Source organism: Gymnoscopelus braueri (assembly GCF_963280865.1).
Source record: "Gymnoscopelus braueri genome assembly, chromosome: 3".
Lineage (NCBI taxonomy): Eukaryota > Metazoa > Chordata > Actinopteri > Myctophiformes > Myctophidae > Gymnoscopelus > Gymnoscopelus braueri.
Genome location: NC_137612.1, coordinates 52892683 through 52911405, shown reverse-complemented (window position 1 = coordinate 52911405; position 18723 = coordinate 52892683). Strand labels below are relative to the sequence as shown.

The window sequence follows — 18723 nt, the reverse complement described above, 5'->3', positions numbered from 1 at the left end:
ACTCAGACTGACAGACATGCATATGATTGTTCTTGATTTATGGAAAATGTTTTGCCTAAAACGACATGTGTAACCACTTTATCCATATTTTATACTATGGCAGTTTGGCTATTCAAAAATAGCAGATCTACAAGCTCATAGCGCGGCACCGAGTGCCGCACTATGACATGTTTTTGTTGTTTAAAAATCTTGAATATTTGTGAAAATATTTGAATATATGTATTTTAATGGGGATTTTTTTAACTAAAATATTTGCTTCTGGGGGTTCCCTTTTACAAAACATTTTGAGATGGGGGTCCGCGGCCAAATGTCATTTTGGGGGGGGGGGGGGGTCCTTGAAAGTTTGAGCACCACTGATATAGCAAAATAAGACCTGAGGTCTAAATGGGTTAAGTTAACAAACATGTACTCTAGACAGGCAGGCAGACACACACAACAATCATCACCCTGGGAAATGCAGGTGACACGTGATCAGATACGTCAAACAGCTGGATACTACTGGTGTGTGACTGACTGAGTTGTGTCTAAACTTTGAGGAGAAAGCTGGTCGCAGAGGCGTTGTTTGAAAGGTAAGCGTAGATTGTAATTGAATTAGCGTATTCCTGTAATGATGATCAGTATTTATGAGTGCAGCACAAAGCAAACGCAGCATCACAACATAGTTAAACTGTAATCTAATCTCATTCACGAATTCCACGTGTAAATGTGTTGCTTCATGTCATGATCGGGGCTGTTTCACAGTAGCTCTGGTTCAGAGCAGAGCTATAATAAGAACACAGACACGAACCTCGTTCAGCTCATGGAGTTTCTGTGAAACTGGTTTAAAACACTGCGATCAAGATGAGATGTATTAGATCACAGTAGGCTCAGGCTGTTACTAAAGTAAAGTTACAGTAGGCTACCAGAGTAGCCTATTACCTCGTCCATAGTAGTTTCCCTGGTAACGTGAACAAGAGCATGCTTGTAAGTAAGTAACACACTGTAACAGCGTTGTGTTTTTTCAGTGTGAAGTGGATTCCCAGGTTTATGATCGGGATGGATGAGTATTTTATTACTTTGTTAGACTGTGTTGTAGAGTTAGATCACCGCTTTGAAGCCGGAAGCACCCCTCCTCCTCCCCCTCCCCATCTTATCTGGGAACTTAGTGAAGCATTTGCTTATGCAGCAGTGCCGTCCCATCACTGCAGTCAGCGGTGGAAAAAGTACTCACAGTTTTTACTTACGTCACGTAAAAGTATCAATACTGCGATGTAGAAATACTGTTTAAGTCCGGAATTCAAAATGTATACTTGAGTAAAAGTACAAAAGTATTGGCATCAAAATGTACTTGAAGTACCAAACGTAAAAGTACTCAAGTCATTTTGCAGAATGTCCCATTTCACACGTTTTCAAAGAAATCTTTTGAAAATAGCAGATCTAGTTCTACAAGCTCACTACACATTGCCATACATGTGTTGTGAGCTTGTAGATCGGCTATTTTCAAATAGCCTATGTATAGAATAAGGCTTAAGTGGTTAATGTATGTTTTATAATGTAATAATTTGTATCTGCAAAGTAACCAGTAACTAAAGTTTTCAAATAATTGTAGTGGAGTAAAAGTACAATATTTGCTTCTGAGATGTAGTGTGGATTAGAGGTAAAAGTACTGAAATTTGGATTTATCCAGTAATGTAGAAAATACCTCATACTTGAGTAAATATACTATAGTTACTTTACACCACTGCCAATCACTCCAGCACTGTAGGCTATTCTTTTAACATTAAAACGAAGCCTAAAATTGCATGATTTCAGAAATGCATTCCCAACCACACTAGAATTTGACTTCATATTGTATAGTAATAGTATATTGACTATGACTAGTTTCTTATACACTGTAGACACTAGACAAACACCCAGCCATCCCCCGTGGCTGTTTGTAGTAATGACTGTTGGCTGATTGTCACATGCTATTTATTGACCCATTACATACTTAATGTACTGAAAGAGCAGTGGTGGACAAAGTACTCAAATGTTTTACTTAAGTAAAAGTATCAATTCTGCAACTTAGAAATACTCTGTTACAAGTCCAGTAATAAAAAATTACTTGAATAAAAGTACAAAAGTATTAGTAGGCCTACAAGTACAAAAGTACAAGTTTTCAATGTATAAAATGTATACAAATCTTTGAAAATAGCCGATCTACAAGCTCACAGTGCGTCGCGAGCTTGTAGATCGGCTATTTTCAAATTGCCGAAATGTATATAGGGCTGAAGTGGGTAATGTATGTTTTGTAATAATAATCCAAATCTTTAAAGTAACTAGTAACTAAAGTTGTCAAATAATTGTAGAGGAGTAAAAGTACACTATTTGCCTCTGAGATGTAGTGGAGTAGAAGTAAAAGTAAAAGTACAGACAATTGTAAATACTCCAGTAAAGTAAAAGTACCTCAAAACTGTACTTAAGTACAGTACTTGAGTACATGTACTTCGTTACTGTGAAAGGGGTTGCACAGTTTATCACAGCATTGTTTTTTAATTATAATTTTTTTGCCCTTTTTGCCATGTAATACATTGAAGCCCTCTGCCTCGGGTGCTGGTGCAACGGATCTCGATTTGATATTTATTTCCACCACATGGTACAAAGTCCTCAAAAACAATGTTTGCTCTTCTCGTTTTGGAAGTGCTTGGTGGTCCATTTGAAACAACCTTTGTCAGATCATGGCTCTGAGATGTCACTCTCTTTTAATGCACCTGGTCAGCTCTGTGCTGGGGGTGCAACAGTTAATTGAATCAATTGAATCAATTTATGTATGTTTTTTAGATTAGTAAAATAATCGATTAATTTTGGGCATGTCATTCTAGGCAGGCATTCTAAAGACTTGTAATTTTTTTTGAAAATAGCAATCTACAAGCTCACAACATGTGTGACACATTGTGAGCTTGTAGATCAGCTATTCTCACTAGTTTTGCACGACACCGTTGTGCGACGAAGTGTGAAATAATGCTTAAGTGGTTGTATCGATCGATTCTTTATGAAAAATGAGAAAAAATATAAATAAAAAAAGGCTTCTCGATTATTCACTTAATGGAAAAAGTAATGGACACAATAAGTCTTTATCATGGTGAGGTGGTGAGGTAATCCAACTTCTAATTGTTGTATGTAATGTAAACGGTAAGGTTCTCGTCTAAGCCCTCCCAGGGTTTCTTACCTCACCGTCACAACAATATTTCTGTCATCTTTCCCAGGAAAGAAGTAGTATACTTTAGTGTTGATTTTGTCGACTAAAACTATGACAAAAAATGTTCGTCTTTTTCACTGACGATAACTAAATAAAAACTAAATAAAAACTAAGCTGTGATGACTAAAGGTCATTACACACCGGCGATTATGCGAATATACGCAAAATTCTGACTCGGTCCGAATAAATAAAAGACGCTTTTTCGCTCCGAAACTGATGTGGAAGCTTGCATTGACTTTATAAGGTTTAAATAAAAAACGTATTATTCACATGAAAAAATCACCCCCGGTGTGTAAGGACCTTTTAGACTAAATATATTGACAATTTCGTCAACAAATAAAAACTAGATTAAAATGTTAGTGAGGGACGAGTGGAGAAGAGATCCAGTAGAACTAAGACATTTTATGTTTGGTTGTGCTCGGCTGTCGCGCTCTGAAAATAGCAGATCTACAAGCTCACAACACGTCGCAGCGCGACGCGTTGTGAGCTTGTAGATCGGCTATTTTCAGCATGCAACCAAGCGTAAAATCTGCCATTACGATGCCATCAAGGCACCGCCACAATACATTTTAGTCGAATAAATCAACTGTAGTCGACTATAATCTTATGATATTAAGTCGACTAAAACTAGATGAAAACTAAAACAAATATGACTAAAACTAAACAGAATTTTATTCAAAAGACTATGACTGAAACTAAATCAAAATTTGCGGTCAAAATCAACACTGGTATACTATACTATGAATATGTACATGATTCCTGTTGTGCAGATCAATAAATCAAATCAAACGTGTGGTTCTCCTGCACAGGAACATGGCCCCTGCACCAGAAGCCAAGTTGGCGTCCAGCCCGCCTGACGGAGGATGGGGCTGGATGGTGGTGTGCGCTGCGCACATCTCCATCGGTTTCTCCTACGCCATGCCCAAGGCCATCAGTGTCTTATTCCTGGAAATACAAGAAACCTTCCATGTCAGCTACAGTGATATAGCATGGATCACCTCCATCATGCTGGCGGCTATGTATGCGGGCGGTGAGTTTACAATGAAGTGGTTGAAAGAGTATGCCGAATGTTTCAAGCAGACGTCACTGTAACATTGAATGTAACATGCACTTACTTCTATAATTTTTTCCCTTCTCAAACATTTTCAAAAATAATGAAGATTGTGATCATGAAGATTGTCTATTTTCACTATTTTTGAACATTTGTGCAGGCATAAAATAGGTCTTAACTTAGAAGTTATACAACCAGGAAAAGACAACACTTGCCGTATCACAGCATTATCCAAAATCACAGTAGATATTAGGGCTGGTAACTTTCCTCAGAAATGATATTCGAATATTGGTCTTAAAAATTGGCAGATATTTGAATATATTTGAATATTATTATTATTGTTTTACTTTTTTTTTAAAACATATATTTTGTTTGTTTTTATGACTTGATACATTGTTTTTTGTATTGTCCCTGTCAAATAAAGATTATATATATATATATATATATATATATATATATATATATATATATATATATATATATATATATTTGAATATGCATATTTTCCCCATATTCTAGGAATATTCGAAATTCGAATATTAATTTACCAGCCCTAGTAGAAATCTAGCCTCATATCACAATATTGACATAATATTGATATCGCCTAGTAGCCCTCTGCTGCCAAGTGTCAGACTGATCAAAATGTCTTCATAGTCAAAGTGTCTCAACTGGCCAGCCAAATGTTTTATTGGTGATGTTGCACTAATTACACGTAGTCATGAGGTAATTGTTTATCCCCTAAAATCATGATAGCTTTGACCCAGATGAATAAATCAGTTTCAACCAAAAATGTAGTTCCGTACACTTGGGCTTTGCAGGGCAGTATGGGCTCAGTTTGTCTTGACTGAAGAAAACACATAGTTGACATATTGGATTAACATGATTTAAAGAGGAGCGTCTACATCCAAGAGAGAGTGTTAGGAGGCCAAATGATGTGAACTTTGTCTCGTGCATTCCCACCTGACTTGAATTTAGCTGTAGGCCTGTTACACACTCACTCTGTTAGTCTATTTATTTACTTTATTTACTTTTTTACTCATTGCTGTCTTGAGGCAATGTGTACATATCATTGCTGTCGGTTGAAAACCTGTTAAAAATAGCAAAAATAGCAGATTTGCAAGCTTTTAGATCTGATATTTTTGCTACTTTTGTGTGACACTGTAGTATTCAATAAGAAAAAAATATGAAAAGTTAAAATATGGATATAAGAGACAACAGCAGCGATATATTGGATTTATTCGCAGAGAACTATAAACATGACTAGTGAAGGGCTGGGAGCTTTTGCATTGTTGTACAGTATGTATATCCAGAAAGAGATTGCAGCCTTTATTTCAGTTTCAATATATTGGAACTCAACTCAAAGTTCATTTATAGAGCACATTTAAAATGACAGAAGCCAACCAAAGTGCTTTACAAACCAACAACAACAACATAAACAGCAACCTCCAGAAGATGTGAAATGTGGCTACCTGTTGTATGTTTTTTTTTGTTTGTTCTTTATTTACCCAGGGTAGTAACTGAGTACAAGTGCTCATTTTCAGCAACGCCCTGTACATAGATCAGGGGTTTTCAACTAGTGGTCTGTAAAGGTATTGCATGTGGTCCCTGACCATGCATTCAGTAAGTAATGTAGGAAAGTGACATTTTTATTCTCCATTTTATTTTATTCTGTTTTGTTTTGGAGAAACTTAGTAACTTGGTATTTGATGACAGGGGAATTAAAGACAGTATCATCATTATCAGTGGTCATTTGAGGACCAAAAAGTACTTCAAGCTACAACAGAAGAGGATCCGCTTATTATGTCCACAGACAGACTGTCAAGAGACACGGTCCCTTGTGAAGTTATATGGATAATGGATGATAGGCAGAATTCCCAGAGCTTACAGCACAAGCTTTATGTATTTTCCCTTTTGTAACTGTGTATAATAATATTCCACTCAGGGTGAAGTGTAGACCATTTATAGAAGAAGAATGGAGCAGCACAGCACAGCCCCAGGCCTCCTGGCCTGGCCGACAGCCTACTCAAATGTTTTACTTAAGTACAAGTATCAATGCTGCAATATAGAAATACTCTGTTACAAGTAAAAGTCAGGACTTTAAAATGTACTTGAGTAAAAGTACAGAAGTGTTGGCATCAAAATGTACTTAAAGTACCAAAAGTAAAAGTACTCATTATGCAGAATGTCCCGTTTTCAAATGTATTACAATCTTTTGAAAATAGCAGATCTACAAGCTCACAATGCGTCGCGATGCGACGCATTGTGAGCTTGTAGATCGGCTATTTTCAAATGGCCGGAATGTATAATAGGGCTGAAGTGGTTAACGTATGTTTTGTGATAATAATCAAAATCTACAAAGCAACTAGTAGTAACTAAAGTTTTCAAATAATTGTAGTGGAGTAAAAGTACAATATTTGCCTCTGAGATGTAGCGGAGTAGAAGTAAAAGTATTGGAAATTGGAAATACTCAAGTAAAGTACAAATACCTCAAAATTGTACTTAAGTACAGTACACATTGGGTGCCAGAGGTTTATTAAAATATTATACGTTGAGTGCCAGGATTTTTAACAATTTTTGAACCTTTTTCAAGTAGTCACAAAATATTTTCAGTGATCACCGTCCTCACGGTGATCCCCTCATTACACACATAGAGGTCTCGTACAATCTTGGGATTAAAAACATTCTGTAATCCGTTCCATAGTTGCAGCCAGTTGAAAATAGTTAAAAATACATTGTAAAAAAAAATAGTACACAGGAGCCGAGATACAGGCTTTTGAAGTCATAAGTTAACCAGGAAGTGGATTGGAGTCTAAATCTTCGAAAAATGATATCTGTAACTTTCACAAGCCAAAAAAACCCTGAAAAAACATTTCAAAAGTTGCGATATACAGTATGACATCACCACGACGTCGTCAATGTTTAATATTACAATATATATTGTGTGACACCCTTCATTCCCTGCCGAGAACGTAAAAAACGTAATTATTTCCAATTACCAATACTGCCTTTCTTTTGGGGGGGGGGGGGGATTTAACCCACAGACCCAGGAGATATCATTTTCCGAAGATCTAGACTCCTATCCACTTCCTTGTTAACTTATTACTTAAACATTCTGTATCTCGGCTCCTTTGTACTTTTATTTTTACTATGAGAAATCTCTGGCAGTGGGCAAACGCAGCCAGAAATAAGTCTAGCAGTGAATGAGTTAATCAATGGTATTGCTAGACCTTGGAACAGTTGTTGACTAGATCCTAATGACAGCAACAGGATCTGTGACAAGACCCCTGCTGTGAAGTTAACACTATGGTTCAATACAAGACACTAGATGATGAGAAATGAAAATGATTTTGAACAGAATGGCATTCTAAAAAAAAAAAAATCTATTATGGCATACCTGAAAAATATGTACAGGGCTAGGTTGGAGCCAGAACATGATATGAGACTCTGTCCCCGTCCACCACTATAGCCAAGAAGAGACAGACATGGGCCACATGGTCTCTATACTGCCTCCCCCTGGTCAGCCGTGGCGGCTGATGGAGAGGAAAGGAACTGGTTGGAATAACGTGTTCCTTCCACGCGCTACGTCCAACCGGGGAGGCACCGAGTGCCGCGCTATGAGCTTGTATATCTGCAAAAAAAAAAAAAATCTTGAAAATTTGTGCAAATCTTATATATATTTTTAAAAGCGAAAATTTGTAACTCAAATCTTGGCTTCTGGGGGGGTCCCTGGAACAACATATTTTTCAGATGGGGGTCCGCGGCCAAATACATATCATTTTGGGGGTCCTTGTCATGAAAAAGGTTTGAGGACCACTGATATTATAACAACATAAATCCTTTCCAAAAACTGTTTGAAAAAAAGAAGAAAAAAAAGCAGATCTACAAGCTCATAGCGCGGCACTCTGTGCCGTGCTATGAGCTTGTAGATCTGCTATTTTTGAAAAGCCCAAAGAAATCTAAAATGACACAGATGCGTTCCCGGTCTTAATGGGTTATTTTTCAAGGTTTTAAAGAAAAAACGCCATGACAGTTTTTTCATATTTTTATCTATTTTTATATTGTTATATTATCATTCAAATCTTAGTGTTTTTTCCATTTTATTTTGGGGGCCCACTTGCAATATCCTCATGGCCCACCAGTGGTCCCCAGCCCACAGGCCCTGGAATCGCTGTTCTATAGCAATGATTGTTATCGGAAGATAGAGTTTTAACATCAATTGACAGTTCTTTTCCCCGCCATAAAAGTCAATTTTGGAGGGAACTTCTCCATTGTATTTAGAACATTCATCTTGGGGTTTTGTCTGCACTTATTTCAGCTCTTATATATTCTAGTGTCTGGGACTTGATTAGTATGTAGAGTGGAACATCCTTAGAAGCATTCCCTGTCACAACCAGTAAAAACTATAGAAATGATCTGGAAAATCAGGACTGACTCTCCTCTGCGTGTGCTCGTCTCATCTCCCCCATCCCGAAGCCGTTTTTTTTTCGTTCTCTTTTTAGTTAATGGTGTTTTTGAGAGACCTTGGGAAGACCCATTAGATGGCACAAAAATATGACAACACCGAGATCCAATAGCGGCTTTTAACCCATTAAGACCGGGGACGCATCTGTCATTTTAGATTTCTTTGGCTATTCAAAAATAGCAGATCTACAAGCTCCTTAGCGCGGCACCGAGTGCCGCGCTACGAGCTTGTAGATCTGCTATTTTTATTTTTTAATCGTGAAAATTTGTGCAAATCATTGAATATATGTTTTTTAAAGCGAACATTTTTAACTCAGATCTTTGGTTCTGGACCCCCAAAATATATTTAATTTTGTGGGTCCTTGACACTGATATATAGCAACATACATTTAAAAAAAACCTGTTAGGATTTAGAAGACATTTGTAGAATCCCCAGAAGCAAATATTTTAGTAAAGAATGTCCGCTTTAAAAATATATATATTGAAAGATTTGCAAAAAAACACTATTTCCCCCCAAAAATAGCAGATCTACAAGCTCATAGCGCGGCACTCGGTGCCGCGCTGTGAGCTCGTAGATCTGCTATTTTTGAATAGCCCAAAGAAATAAAAAAAATGACACAGACGCGTTCCCGGATTGAGCGGGTTAAGTGAATTCATCAGTGGCTGCCTGCAAGGTTATAGGACAACAGGGTGCCTGACTCTCCTGCAGTCGACACACAGAGAGAGGGCCTATAGCCGAGTGAAATATTCCCCTCCACAGTGGCTCAGGCACGGGGCTTTATCATAATGTCCTTGACGAAGGCTCGGGCAATGTCACCCCACTGGAGGAGAGAGACAGGGGGAATATATCAGAGAAAAGGGTTCAGCACATCGGGGTCTGCCGCCAGGTCCCCACGGGAGGGACATGACAGCCTTTTGCAGCGAAACCTCTGACTCAAGGAGCCATGAGTGATAAAGTTATAACGGAGGGTGGAAAACGGCAAACGCAGTCTGGGAAGCCACCCCTATTGTGACACAGCCACGGGGCAGGGGGGATGATCGATTTGTGACCCCCCCAACAGTGACCTGTTTAATCCATTACGACCGGGAGACGCATCTGTGGGTGTCATTTTACGATTTCTTTGGCTGTAAAAAAATAGCAGATCTGCTATTTTTTCAAAAAATTAGAAGACATTTGTAGAGTTTTTTCAAAAAATTAGAAGACATTACAGTAGAATCCCCAGAAACAAAGATTTGAGTAAAAAAAAAAAGTTAAAAAATATATATATATTCAAAGATTTACAAAAAAAAAAATCAAAAATGAGTTACAATGATTACAAAAATTCTAAAAATGACACAGATTTTTTCCCGGTCTAAATGGGTTAACTGTGTAAACACTAGGCTCACCATGTTTTTTTTCCCAGGCACATATACTGTACACTGTGGTGGGTTGAAAGCGCTTTTACATGCGACAACTTGCAACTGCATGCAGAAATGTGAAAACAGAAATAAACAACAAAAAAATAGAAATTGAAAAAAAAAAAGAAAAAGGTAGCACGTCCCAAATTTCAAATCAATGGAGGACAAAGTACTCGCATTCCTACGTGTTTAATTGGCACATGCCGATAAACGAACGCTTAAGCGTTTCGGCTTAGAGCCTTCATCAACAACCTTGAGAGTCAACTGTGTTTTCAGCTCTCAGCGTGGTGCCGTCTGTGTTTTCACATGACTGAGGAAACCGCATGTCTATTTGTCTATGCCACCCACAATACCAATCTACTGTAATACCTGGCTGATTATGCTTGGTTGCGTGCCAGTTTCGCACACAGACAATGACCGATCTACAAGCTACGAGCCGATGCCCACGCGGCGCATTGCGACGCGTTGTGATCGGATTGCAGCTTGTAGATCGGCCATTTCCACGGGCTTAACCCTTTCAGCCCGGGAACACGCGTCATTTTGTGTCATTTTAGATTTCTTTGGGCTTTTCAAAAATAGCAGATATACAAGCTCATAGCGCGGCGATGAGCTTGTAGATCTGCTATTTCTTGAAAAATCGTGAAAATGTGTGCAAATCTTTGAATATCTTTTTTTCTGTAGCGCACATTTTTTACTCTGTTACAACTCCTGGGGGTCCCTGGAACAAAGTATTTTGAGATGGGGGTCCGCGGCTAAAATTTATATAATTTTGGGGGTCCTTTGACATGAAAAAGTTTGAGAACCACTGATTATAGCAACTTAGCAAAGATTTGAGTAAAAAATGTTTGCTTTAAAAATATATATATATTCAAAGATTTGCTAAAATTTCCACTATTTTTCAAAAATAGCAGATCTACACGCTATGAGCTTGTATATCTGCTATATATACAACTATCTTGTACTATCTTACAGTAGTAACATCCACACAGTTGACATAATTCCACATTTGTCATGTGTATATATATAGTCGTATATGAAGTCATTTTGTTCACGCTTTTGTTCACATTGGTAATTTAGACAATTGAGTTGCCTGCTCGCTACAGTGCAAGTATTTGTTTGTTTTCTCTTTCTCACAAGCGGTGACTTTAATGCAGTGAAATGTAATCAACCGCATGTAAACAAGGTCTTGAAAGAAGCTGGTGTTTGCACAACATGTAGGCCTAATCCTCTTTACTGTTTACTGGGCTGCTTTTCAGTTTTGTGTGTGTGTGTGTGTGTGTGTGTGTGTGTGTGTGTGTGTGTGTGTGTGTGTGTGTGTGTGTGTGTGTGTGTGTGTGTGTGTGTGTGTGTGTGTGTGTGTGTGTGTGTGTGTGTGTGTGTGTGTGTGTGTGTGTGTGTGTGTCCACAGAGACCCATATCATCACTGCCTTGAAAAGCTGCAGCATTTCAGTACAACCAGGAAAAGGCAACACTTACGTCATATCACCATCTTACAATGTCCAAAATCTCTGATAATATCTCATATTGCGGTATCAATACAATACCGATATATTTCCCAGCCCTACCGACTAGTTTGATTGATACCCCTGCAGTCAATCAATTTATCTGTGAGGAAAGAAAAGGTTAATAGCAAGTAGCAAGAAGAAGTTTGCTCCAGAGTTGACTGCAGAACGACTGTATTGCTGCAATGTCATTCTGCCATGCAAGGGTTATGAATGAAGGGGAGAGAACGACAGCATATAAAGGGCTGTTTAATTGCTGATTGATCACAGACTGTAGTGTTTTACATTATCAGGCGAGGGCGTAATGAGTCACTGGCTACGGAGGTAAGAGAGGGGAAGTATTTTAACCCATTAAAGACCTGAGGCCGATCCTACAAAAATGTAGTCTATATCAGAGGTTCTCAAACCTTTTCATGTCAAGGACCACCCGAAATTATATAATAATAATAAACTTTATTTGTATAGCACCTTTCATGACATGAAATGCAGACGGCCGTGCGAGCGCAGAGCATTACATTAGGGTGAGCAGACTGAGCACTTGCCCCGCTGTGGCTGTTCTGCACTTCCTCCAAAAACCATGTGATGACAGGGAGGATGTTGTTCATTATAGGGCTGCAACCATCCATATTTTATGATTATTCTATTGATTCCTTTTTTGATTCATTTAATAATGTAGAAGAGTTTTTTAACACATTGCATGCCAGTCGCGTAGATCTACGCGAACCTATTTAAAGCCGCAGCGTGCCAGTCGCGTAGATCTACGCGAACCGCCGATTCCCATTGTAATCGCCCCAGGTGCACTTTCCGAATTTTTTTGATCCATTTCCGTTTCCGGTTTCCGGTCGGAAACGGAATTATTCGGGTTCCGGTTTTTTCGATCGTATCCGCTTCCTGTCTGGGATCCTGTTTAAAACTCGATTTTCTCGGTTGTTGTTTTTCTCCTCGCTGATCACTGTTTACCGTTGATCGGCTGTAGCTTCAAGATGGCGGCACGGATTTGGAAACTGTTTTCGCTGGCCGTTTCTCACGGATCCGCTGTGTGTTTAGAACCAAATGAACGCGCACTTTTAACTTATTTAGCGAGGTCTGTGGCGACATGAAAAAAACTAAAAAACAACAATAAAACGCTGGCACTGGTGAGTACATTATGAGATTAAACTCTGGCATGGAATGTGTTAAGTATCATTTTTTGTATAAATGGATTTTTTTTTTAAACAAAATCTAGTCTGATTAAGCACTTTTATTGTTTGATTAACCCCTAGTTAAAGGTAGGGTAAGGCATTTTTTGTTTTCTCCCCATCTCACTTTGTGTGTGTGTGTGTGTCTGTCTCCCTCTCTCCATCTCTCTCCATCCTTGCAGGACCCGTCAGCAGTTTGCTGGTCACCCGCTTTGGAAGTCGGCCGATGGTCATAGTTGGTGGATTGATGTGTGGGGTCTCCTTCATAGTGGCGTCTTTGTCTAATTCCATCATCCATCTGTATTTAAGCGTCGGTGTCATTGGAGGTACTGTACTCTACAACACATTTTCTGTATAATGTTTCTTTTCATCGTTGTTGTCAGTCATTGTCTCTGAACCGTGTAAACACTGGAATGAGATTTGACATCTTTATCTTACCTTATTTACTTACTTATTACTTAGTGTGAGGCTGAAAATGGTAAATAATAAGTTGTTAGCCAAAGATGTCGACCTGCCTGAGAGATCAATACCACAGCATTAGGGGTGTAATAGTTCAAATCAAACTTATCGGTTACAAAAACAAAACAATTTTAATAAAATAATCAAAAATAGCGTAAATAGCACATCTACAAGCTTGTAGCGTAGATGGGCTATTTTCGTTACTTTTGCTATTTTTGCGTGACACAGTATAGAATAGAGCAGGGGTGGGCAACTTTGACGATGGCGAGGGCCACTATGTTTCCACACTCTCTCCAGAGGGCCACATTGCATTTACTGTCTCTCCGTATTTAAACTTTTTTCGCCATTCTACGTCACACAAAAGTAGCAAAAATAGCAGATCTACAAGCTCAAAACGCGTCGCAGTGCGACGTGTTTTGAGCTTGTAGATCTGGTATTTTTGCTACTTTGAATTGGAAATTGGAAGTAAATTTCAAATGCATTTAGTTATACTTATGTTAACTTTATGAACTTAAATACAAATACATTGGACATAAAAAAGACAATAACATTTTAATACTAGTCATTAAGCTACTAATATAGACTGAAGTAATTAAAGCGGTTCATGTTTGCATGTTTGGAATAGTAACAGCTGAAACCAATAATATATCAGTATTGTGATATTAACCTGCGGGCCGCATTAAGTGAAGGTGGGGGCCGCATGTGGCCCCCGGGCCGCCAGTTGCGCATGTATGGAATAGAGCTTAAATGGTTAATCAGATCTATCAGAATTATTCTCGATTGTTCAATTAATCAAAAAGAGTAATCAATTGAATAATGGCTAAGGGTCTAATTGGTTGTTGCAGTGCTACGCTAAAATCCCCTTGAATCTGTCTGTGAATCCTCAGCTTGGTTTATCCCCATTCAGTTCTGTCCTAGTCTCGCGTAGCCAGACAAACTATTCCACAATCTCCGAATGAGAGTCTGGAACTACACATCCCCGGAAGCCGAGAACAGAAGCCGTCATCTGTTAGTCATATCCGTTCACGAAAATATATTTAAAGACGGGGTGCCGTGATTTTCAGTGATTCTCCCCCCCCCCCCCCCCCCCCACCTAAAACATAATCATCAGGTATTATGGTTATACTAGGAGGAAAGATTTTTTTGAAAAAAGTGTACAGAAAGTGTTAAAATTATGTTTTTATGTGGACAAGCCTCCAGTTCATTAAGTTTACCTGATTCTCACCTTAGCACCTCCTCCACCACCTTAGCACCACCCACCTGTCCTAGTCCCTCCTCCTCCTCATGCCCACACCTGTTGTGTTATGATAATGAGGGGGAGGGTATATTTCTACTGCGTCATTAAAGTGCTGTTTCTCTATTGGCACGTTTGACCCTCAAGGTTTCAAGAAACTCAAAATAGTCATAGAAGACATAAAACACCATAAAAACACCACCAGGGGGCTTAATGAAGTTCTATCAACCTCATAGACACATGAAAGACAGAAAAAGTGCAAAACCATGGCACCACCTCTTTAAAAATATCTTTACCTTCTTTTTTTTAATTTCTAATAATCAACAAGCTATATACAGAACGTTCCGATTATTTTTATCTATATCAGGACAAATTTGCGGGACTATAAAGACAAAACGGAGGCGATACGGGAGGCGTCACATCCGCTTTATATCCTCTGATCATTTTCTGAGCTTCTGTTGCTCCAGACTGTGTGACGGAAGCAGTGGTGTAAAGTAACTAAGTACATTTACTCAAGTGCTCTTGAGGATTTTTTTTTACTTTACTTTACTTTTCTGTACTTTTACCTCTACTCCATTACATCTCAGAGGCAAATATTGTACTTTTACGCCACTACAATTATTTGAAAACTTTAGTTACTAGTTACTTTTCAGATATACATTATGATATTATGAAACATACATTAACCACTTAAGCCCTATTTTATACATAGGCTATTTGAAAATAGCCGATCTACGCGACGCGTTGTAAGCGTGTAGATCTGCTATTTTCAAACATTTTAGTACTTTTACTTTTGGTACTTTTTTTTTTTACATTTTAATACCAATACTTTTGTACTTTTACTCAAGTCAATTTAAAAATCTGGACTTTTACTTGTAACGGAGTATTTCTACGTTGCATTATTGATACTCTTACTTAAGTAAAATATCTTGAGTACTTTTTCCACCGCTGGACGGAAGTATTTGAAAATTGTGGGAGGCAACAGTCTGGCTCTCGAGACTATAGTTCTGTCCTGATGATCAAAGCCCGGTGGGGGGTGCTATCCCGCCCTGCACCCCTCTCCCAGGCTCTCTGTGGGCCGCTTGCTGTAGGTCCGGTTCCCCTGGCTGAGCCGAGCCGCTCTGCCTGGGCCCAGGGCGCGTGCCCTGGCCTCTGGATCAGCAAGGGGGGGACCGCGGCCGGGACGGTAATTAACTCATTTAGACCGGGAACGCATCTGTGTAATTTTTTTTTTATTTCTTTGGGATATTCAAAAATAGCAGATCTACAAGCTCGTATATTCGTACTCGTACACTCGTATCGAGTGCTGCGCTACGAGCTTGTAGATCCTTGTAGATTTTTTTTTTTTCGTGAAAATATGTGCAAATCTTTGAATATATATTCTTAGAGCAAAAATCTTTGCTTCTGGCGGGATTCTACAAATGTCTTCTAAATCCTAACAGTTTTCTGAAACACATTTGCTATAATATCAGTGGTTCTCAAACTTTTTCATGTCAAGGACCACCCAAAATGATATATATATTCAAAGATGTGCAAAAAAAATCAAGATTTTTCAAAGAAATAGCAGAGCTACAAGCTCATAGCGCGGCACTCTGATTTCGAAAAATAATGGTTAAAGTGATAAAAAAAACTACACAGACGCGTCCCCCCGGTCTTAATGGCTTAAGACAGAGCTTGTCCCTAATCCCAGAGAGCGTGGTCTCTTCCACGGCCCTCCTCTCTGTACTCTCTCCCGTAGGCTCCCATCACCACCACCGCCGCTCCTCCTCACACATGGGGGTTTCTCTGACACCCTGTGAGGCTCATTACCCTGCCTACAGGGTGGGCGCGGAGGATTAATAGGGTCCGGCGAGTGGGCCAAGGCCACGTGTGGCGCCCGGGGCCGCTCGCGTGCCCGCCCTAGCTCTCCCCTGGTCCCCTGGTCCCTGGCACACTGACACATCATAGGCATTGTGCTGCTGCAGCTTCACTTACAGTAGCGCTCCACACACACACACACACACACACACACACACACACACACACACACACACACACACACACACACAGACACACACACACACACACACACACACACACACACACACACACACACACACACACACACACACACACACACACACACACACACACACACACACACACACACAACCGTGCAGGTGAAAAATACATTCAAGTCACTTGCCTGTGTTTTGGGTTTCAAGCAATATCAATTATGTGGTTATTATAATTTATAGTGATGATATTCTTAATATCGCTTGCTATGCTCTGTCCGAGGGGTTTTACTATACCAAAAATATGAATGTTAAAAAATACATAAATAGGGCATTAACAGAATAATCGAATAATCGAATATTCGACTATCAAACCACTATTCGACCACTGTACATCAAAGTCGATTACTAAAAAAAAAATGTTATTAATTTTTCAGTGTCTTTTCTACAGCAGACACGCAGCTGTGAGCTCTGGTGTTGGTAGTTTTCCTAATGCATTCATGGCTGATTGTTGTCAAATCATTTCATACTGTATGTGAGGTTGTGCCTAGGGCTGTCCCCTAAAAGTCGACGCGTCGGGCGAGGAGCCTGACGTCGACTGGCATTCCTTGAGTCGAGTCGTCAATGCCATTTAAAAAAAATACATATATATTTTAATAATCAAATCGATTAATCGAATATTCGAATACTTATAGGTCGAATGCTAAAAATCACTATTCGTGAATGCCCTAAAATAGGTGTTTTAGCGTGACACTGTTGTACCACAAAGTAGGAAATAGGGCTTAAGTGGTCAATCGGACTAATTGATTTAGTCAATTACCAAAAATCGATTATAATCTTTTCATGTCAATTCTTTGATATAAATTCCCCCTCCAAAAAAAGTAAAACAAGTAGAATAAGATAGAATAATTGCTTAGAAAATCATCAATGGTTGTATGTAATATGTAAATCCATTTTTGGAAACAACTTCACAAAGTATGTTCTTCACAAGAAAGCCTGACTTGCCAAAATCATGTCTCAGAAAGAATGTTCTGTGGAGGATAGTTAGTCATGGAACAACATTAAGAAGACTTCAGAATGATGGAATACAGCAGCCTAAACGGCTACCTGTTGCTCTTTCATCTATTATCAAAGACTCATTTGGGCAGTAAGGTGCTCATTTTCAGGGCGAAATCCTATTACGTTGAGATTTTTGGGTGGAAGGGAATGTTACTGAACAAATTGCCAAGACTCTTAATTTATTAGCACTTAAATGGAGGAATACTTTTCTGAAACGATTCCCGCTTCGCCGTAATGAGACTTTAGTTGGCAAATGTGAAACTATAGAATGGGCCTTCATTTAATTGAACATGTACCAGTGGTACCGACGCTCAGGATGATAGAGCCAACTCAAGCTTTGATCATTTTTGGAACGCGTCTCTCAATGTTCTCCCTGCTTTCATAATTCATACATTTTTTAAACCTGGCATCCCTCCCTATAGATGGGTTTCCTGTTTGTAAACATGAGAGGATGATGCGTGCGCAGTGGCGGGATGAGCCTGTAGAGGGCGCTATTACCCGCAGCAGCTCTGGCCATTGTACATTCAGAAAATAAATGGTCTTCACCAGGTTTAATGAAAGTAGATTAAATGATGCAGTTTGTAATATCTTCTTTACTCAATAAAAATGATTTGTCGAAAGTTGGATCTGTTTGTATATAATAGCAGCATTATGCCTATTATGCCTATAATAGCAGCATTATGCCTATCTAAATCCCGAAAATAACGAGAGAGTGAATGGCGCTTCCGGTTCGTTCTCCCCCGCGCATGCGCAGATTGCGCACTCTGCTCTGTGATGACGTCGCGCGGAAACCCATCTATGTAGGGCATATTTTCAATATTTTTCAAAATGGTTCTCATTTTGTTCAACAAAAACCTAAACGAAACAAAAATAGCCGCTCTATAGAGCGCCGAAGTCTGACGTAATTTACGCATCCTACCCGAGTCACGTTTTTTCCCCCCCATTCTGAATTCCCATAGACGTGTTTAATATCCCGTCAAATAAGAACTGTGTTCCAAAAATAAGCAAATGAACCCGGCGGTTGGACTCATATGGATATGAAGCATCAACTGACGGTGAGAAAACGCTAATGTTACTTCCGCCGAATTAGTTGCATTTTCGCCAGAAACAGACTGTATCAAATATGAGTGACTGACTATCTTAAACGATACAGAGCCACCTCCCTGACAA

The 18723-nt window shown here is 39.2% G+C and overlaps 1 protein-coding gene across 2 annotated transcripts in view; it reads left to right on the top strand.

The window, feature by feature from the left end:
* The first annotated feature begins 481 nt into the window (after positions 1-481).
* Positions 482-18723, top strand: part of LOC308079433 (monocarboxylate transporter 2-like) — a 35982-nt gene continuing 17740 nt past the window's right edge. Inside the window, exons 1-3 of one of the 2 annotated variants that reach the window (XM_080420915.1) lie at positions 482-569; positions 4027-4247; positions 12990-13133. In XM_080420915.1, the coding sequence (XP_080277041.1) occupies positions 4031-4247; positions 12990-13133 (361 nt within the window). In that variant the 5' untranslated portion in view covers positions 482-569; positions 4027-4030. The remainder of the gene's footprint in view (positions 570-4026; positions 4248-12989; positions 13134-18723) is intronic. The other variant, XM_080420916.1, reaches the window with a different exon arrangement.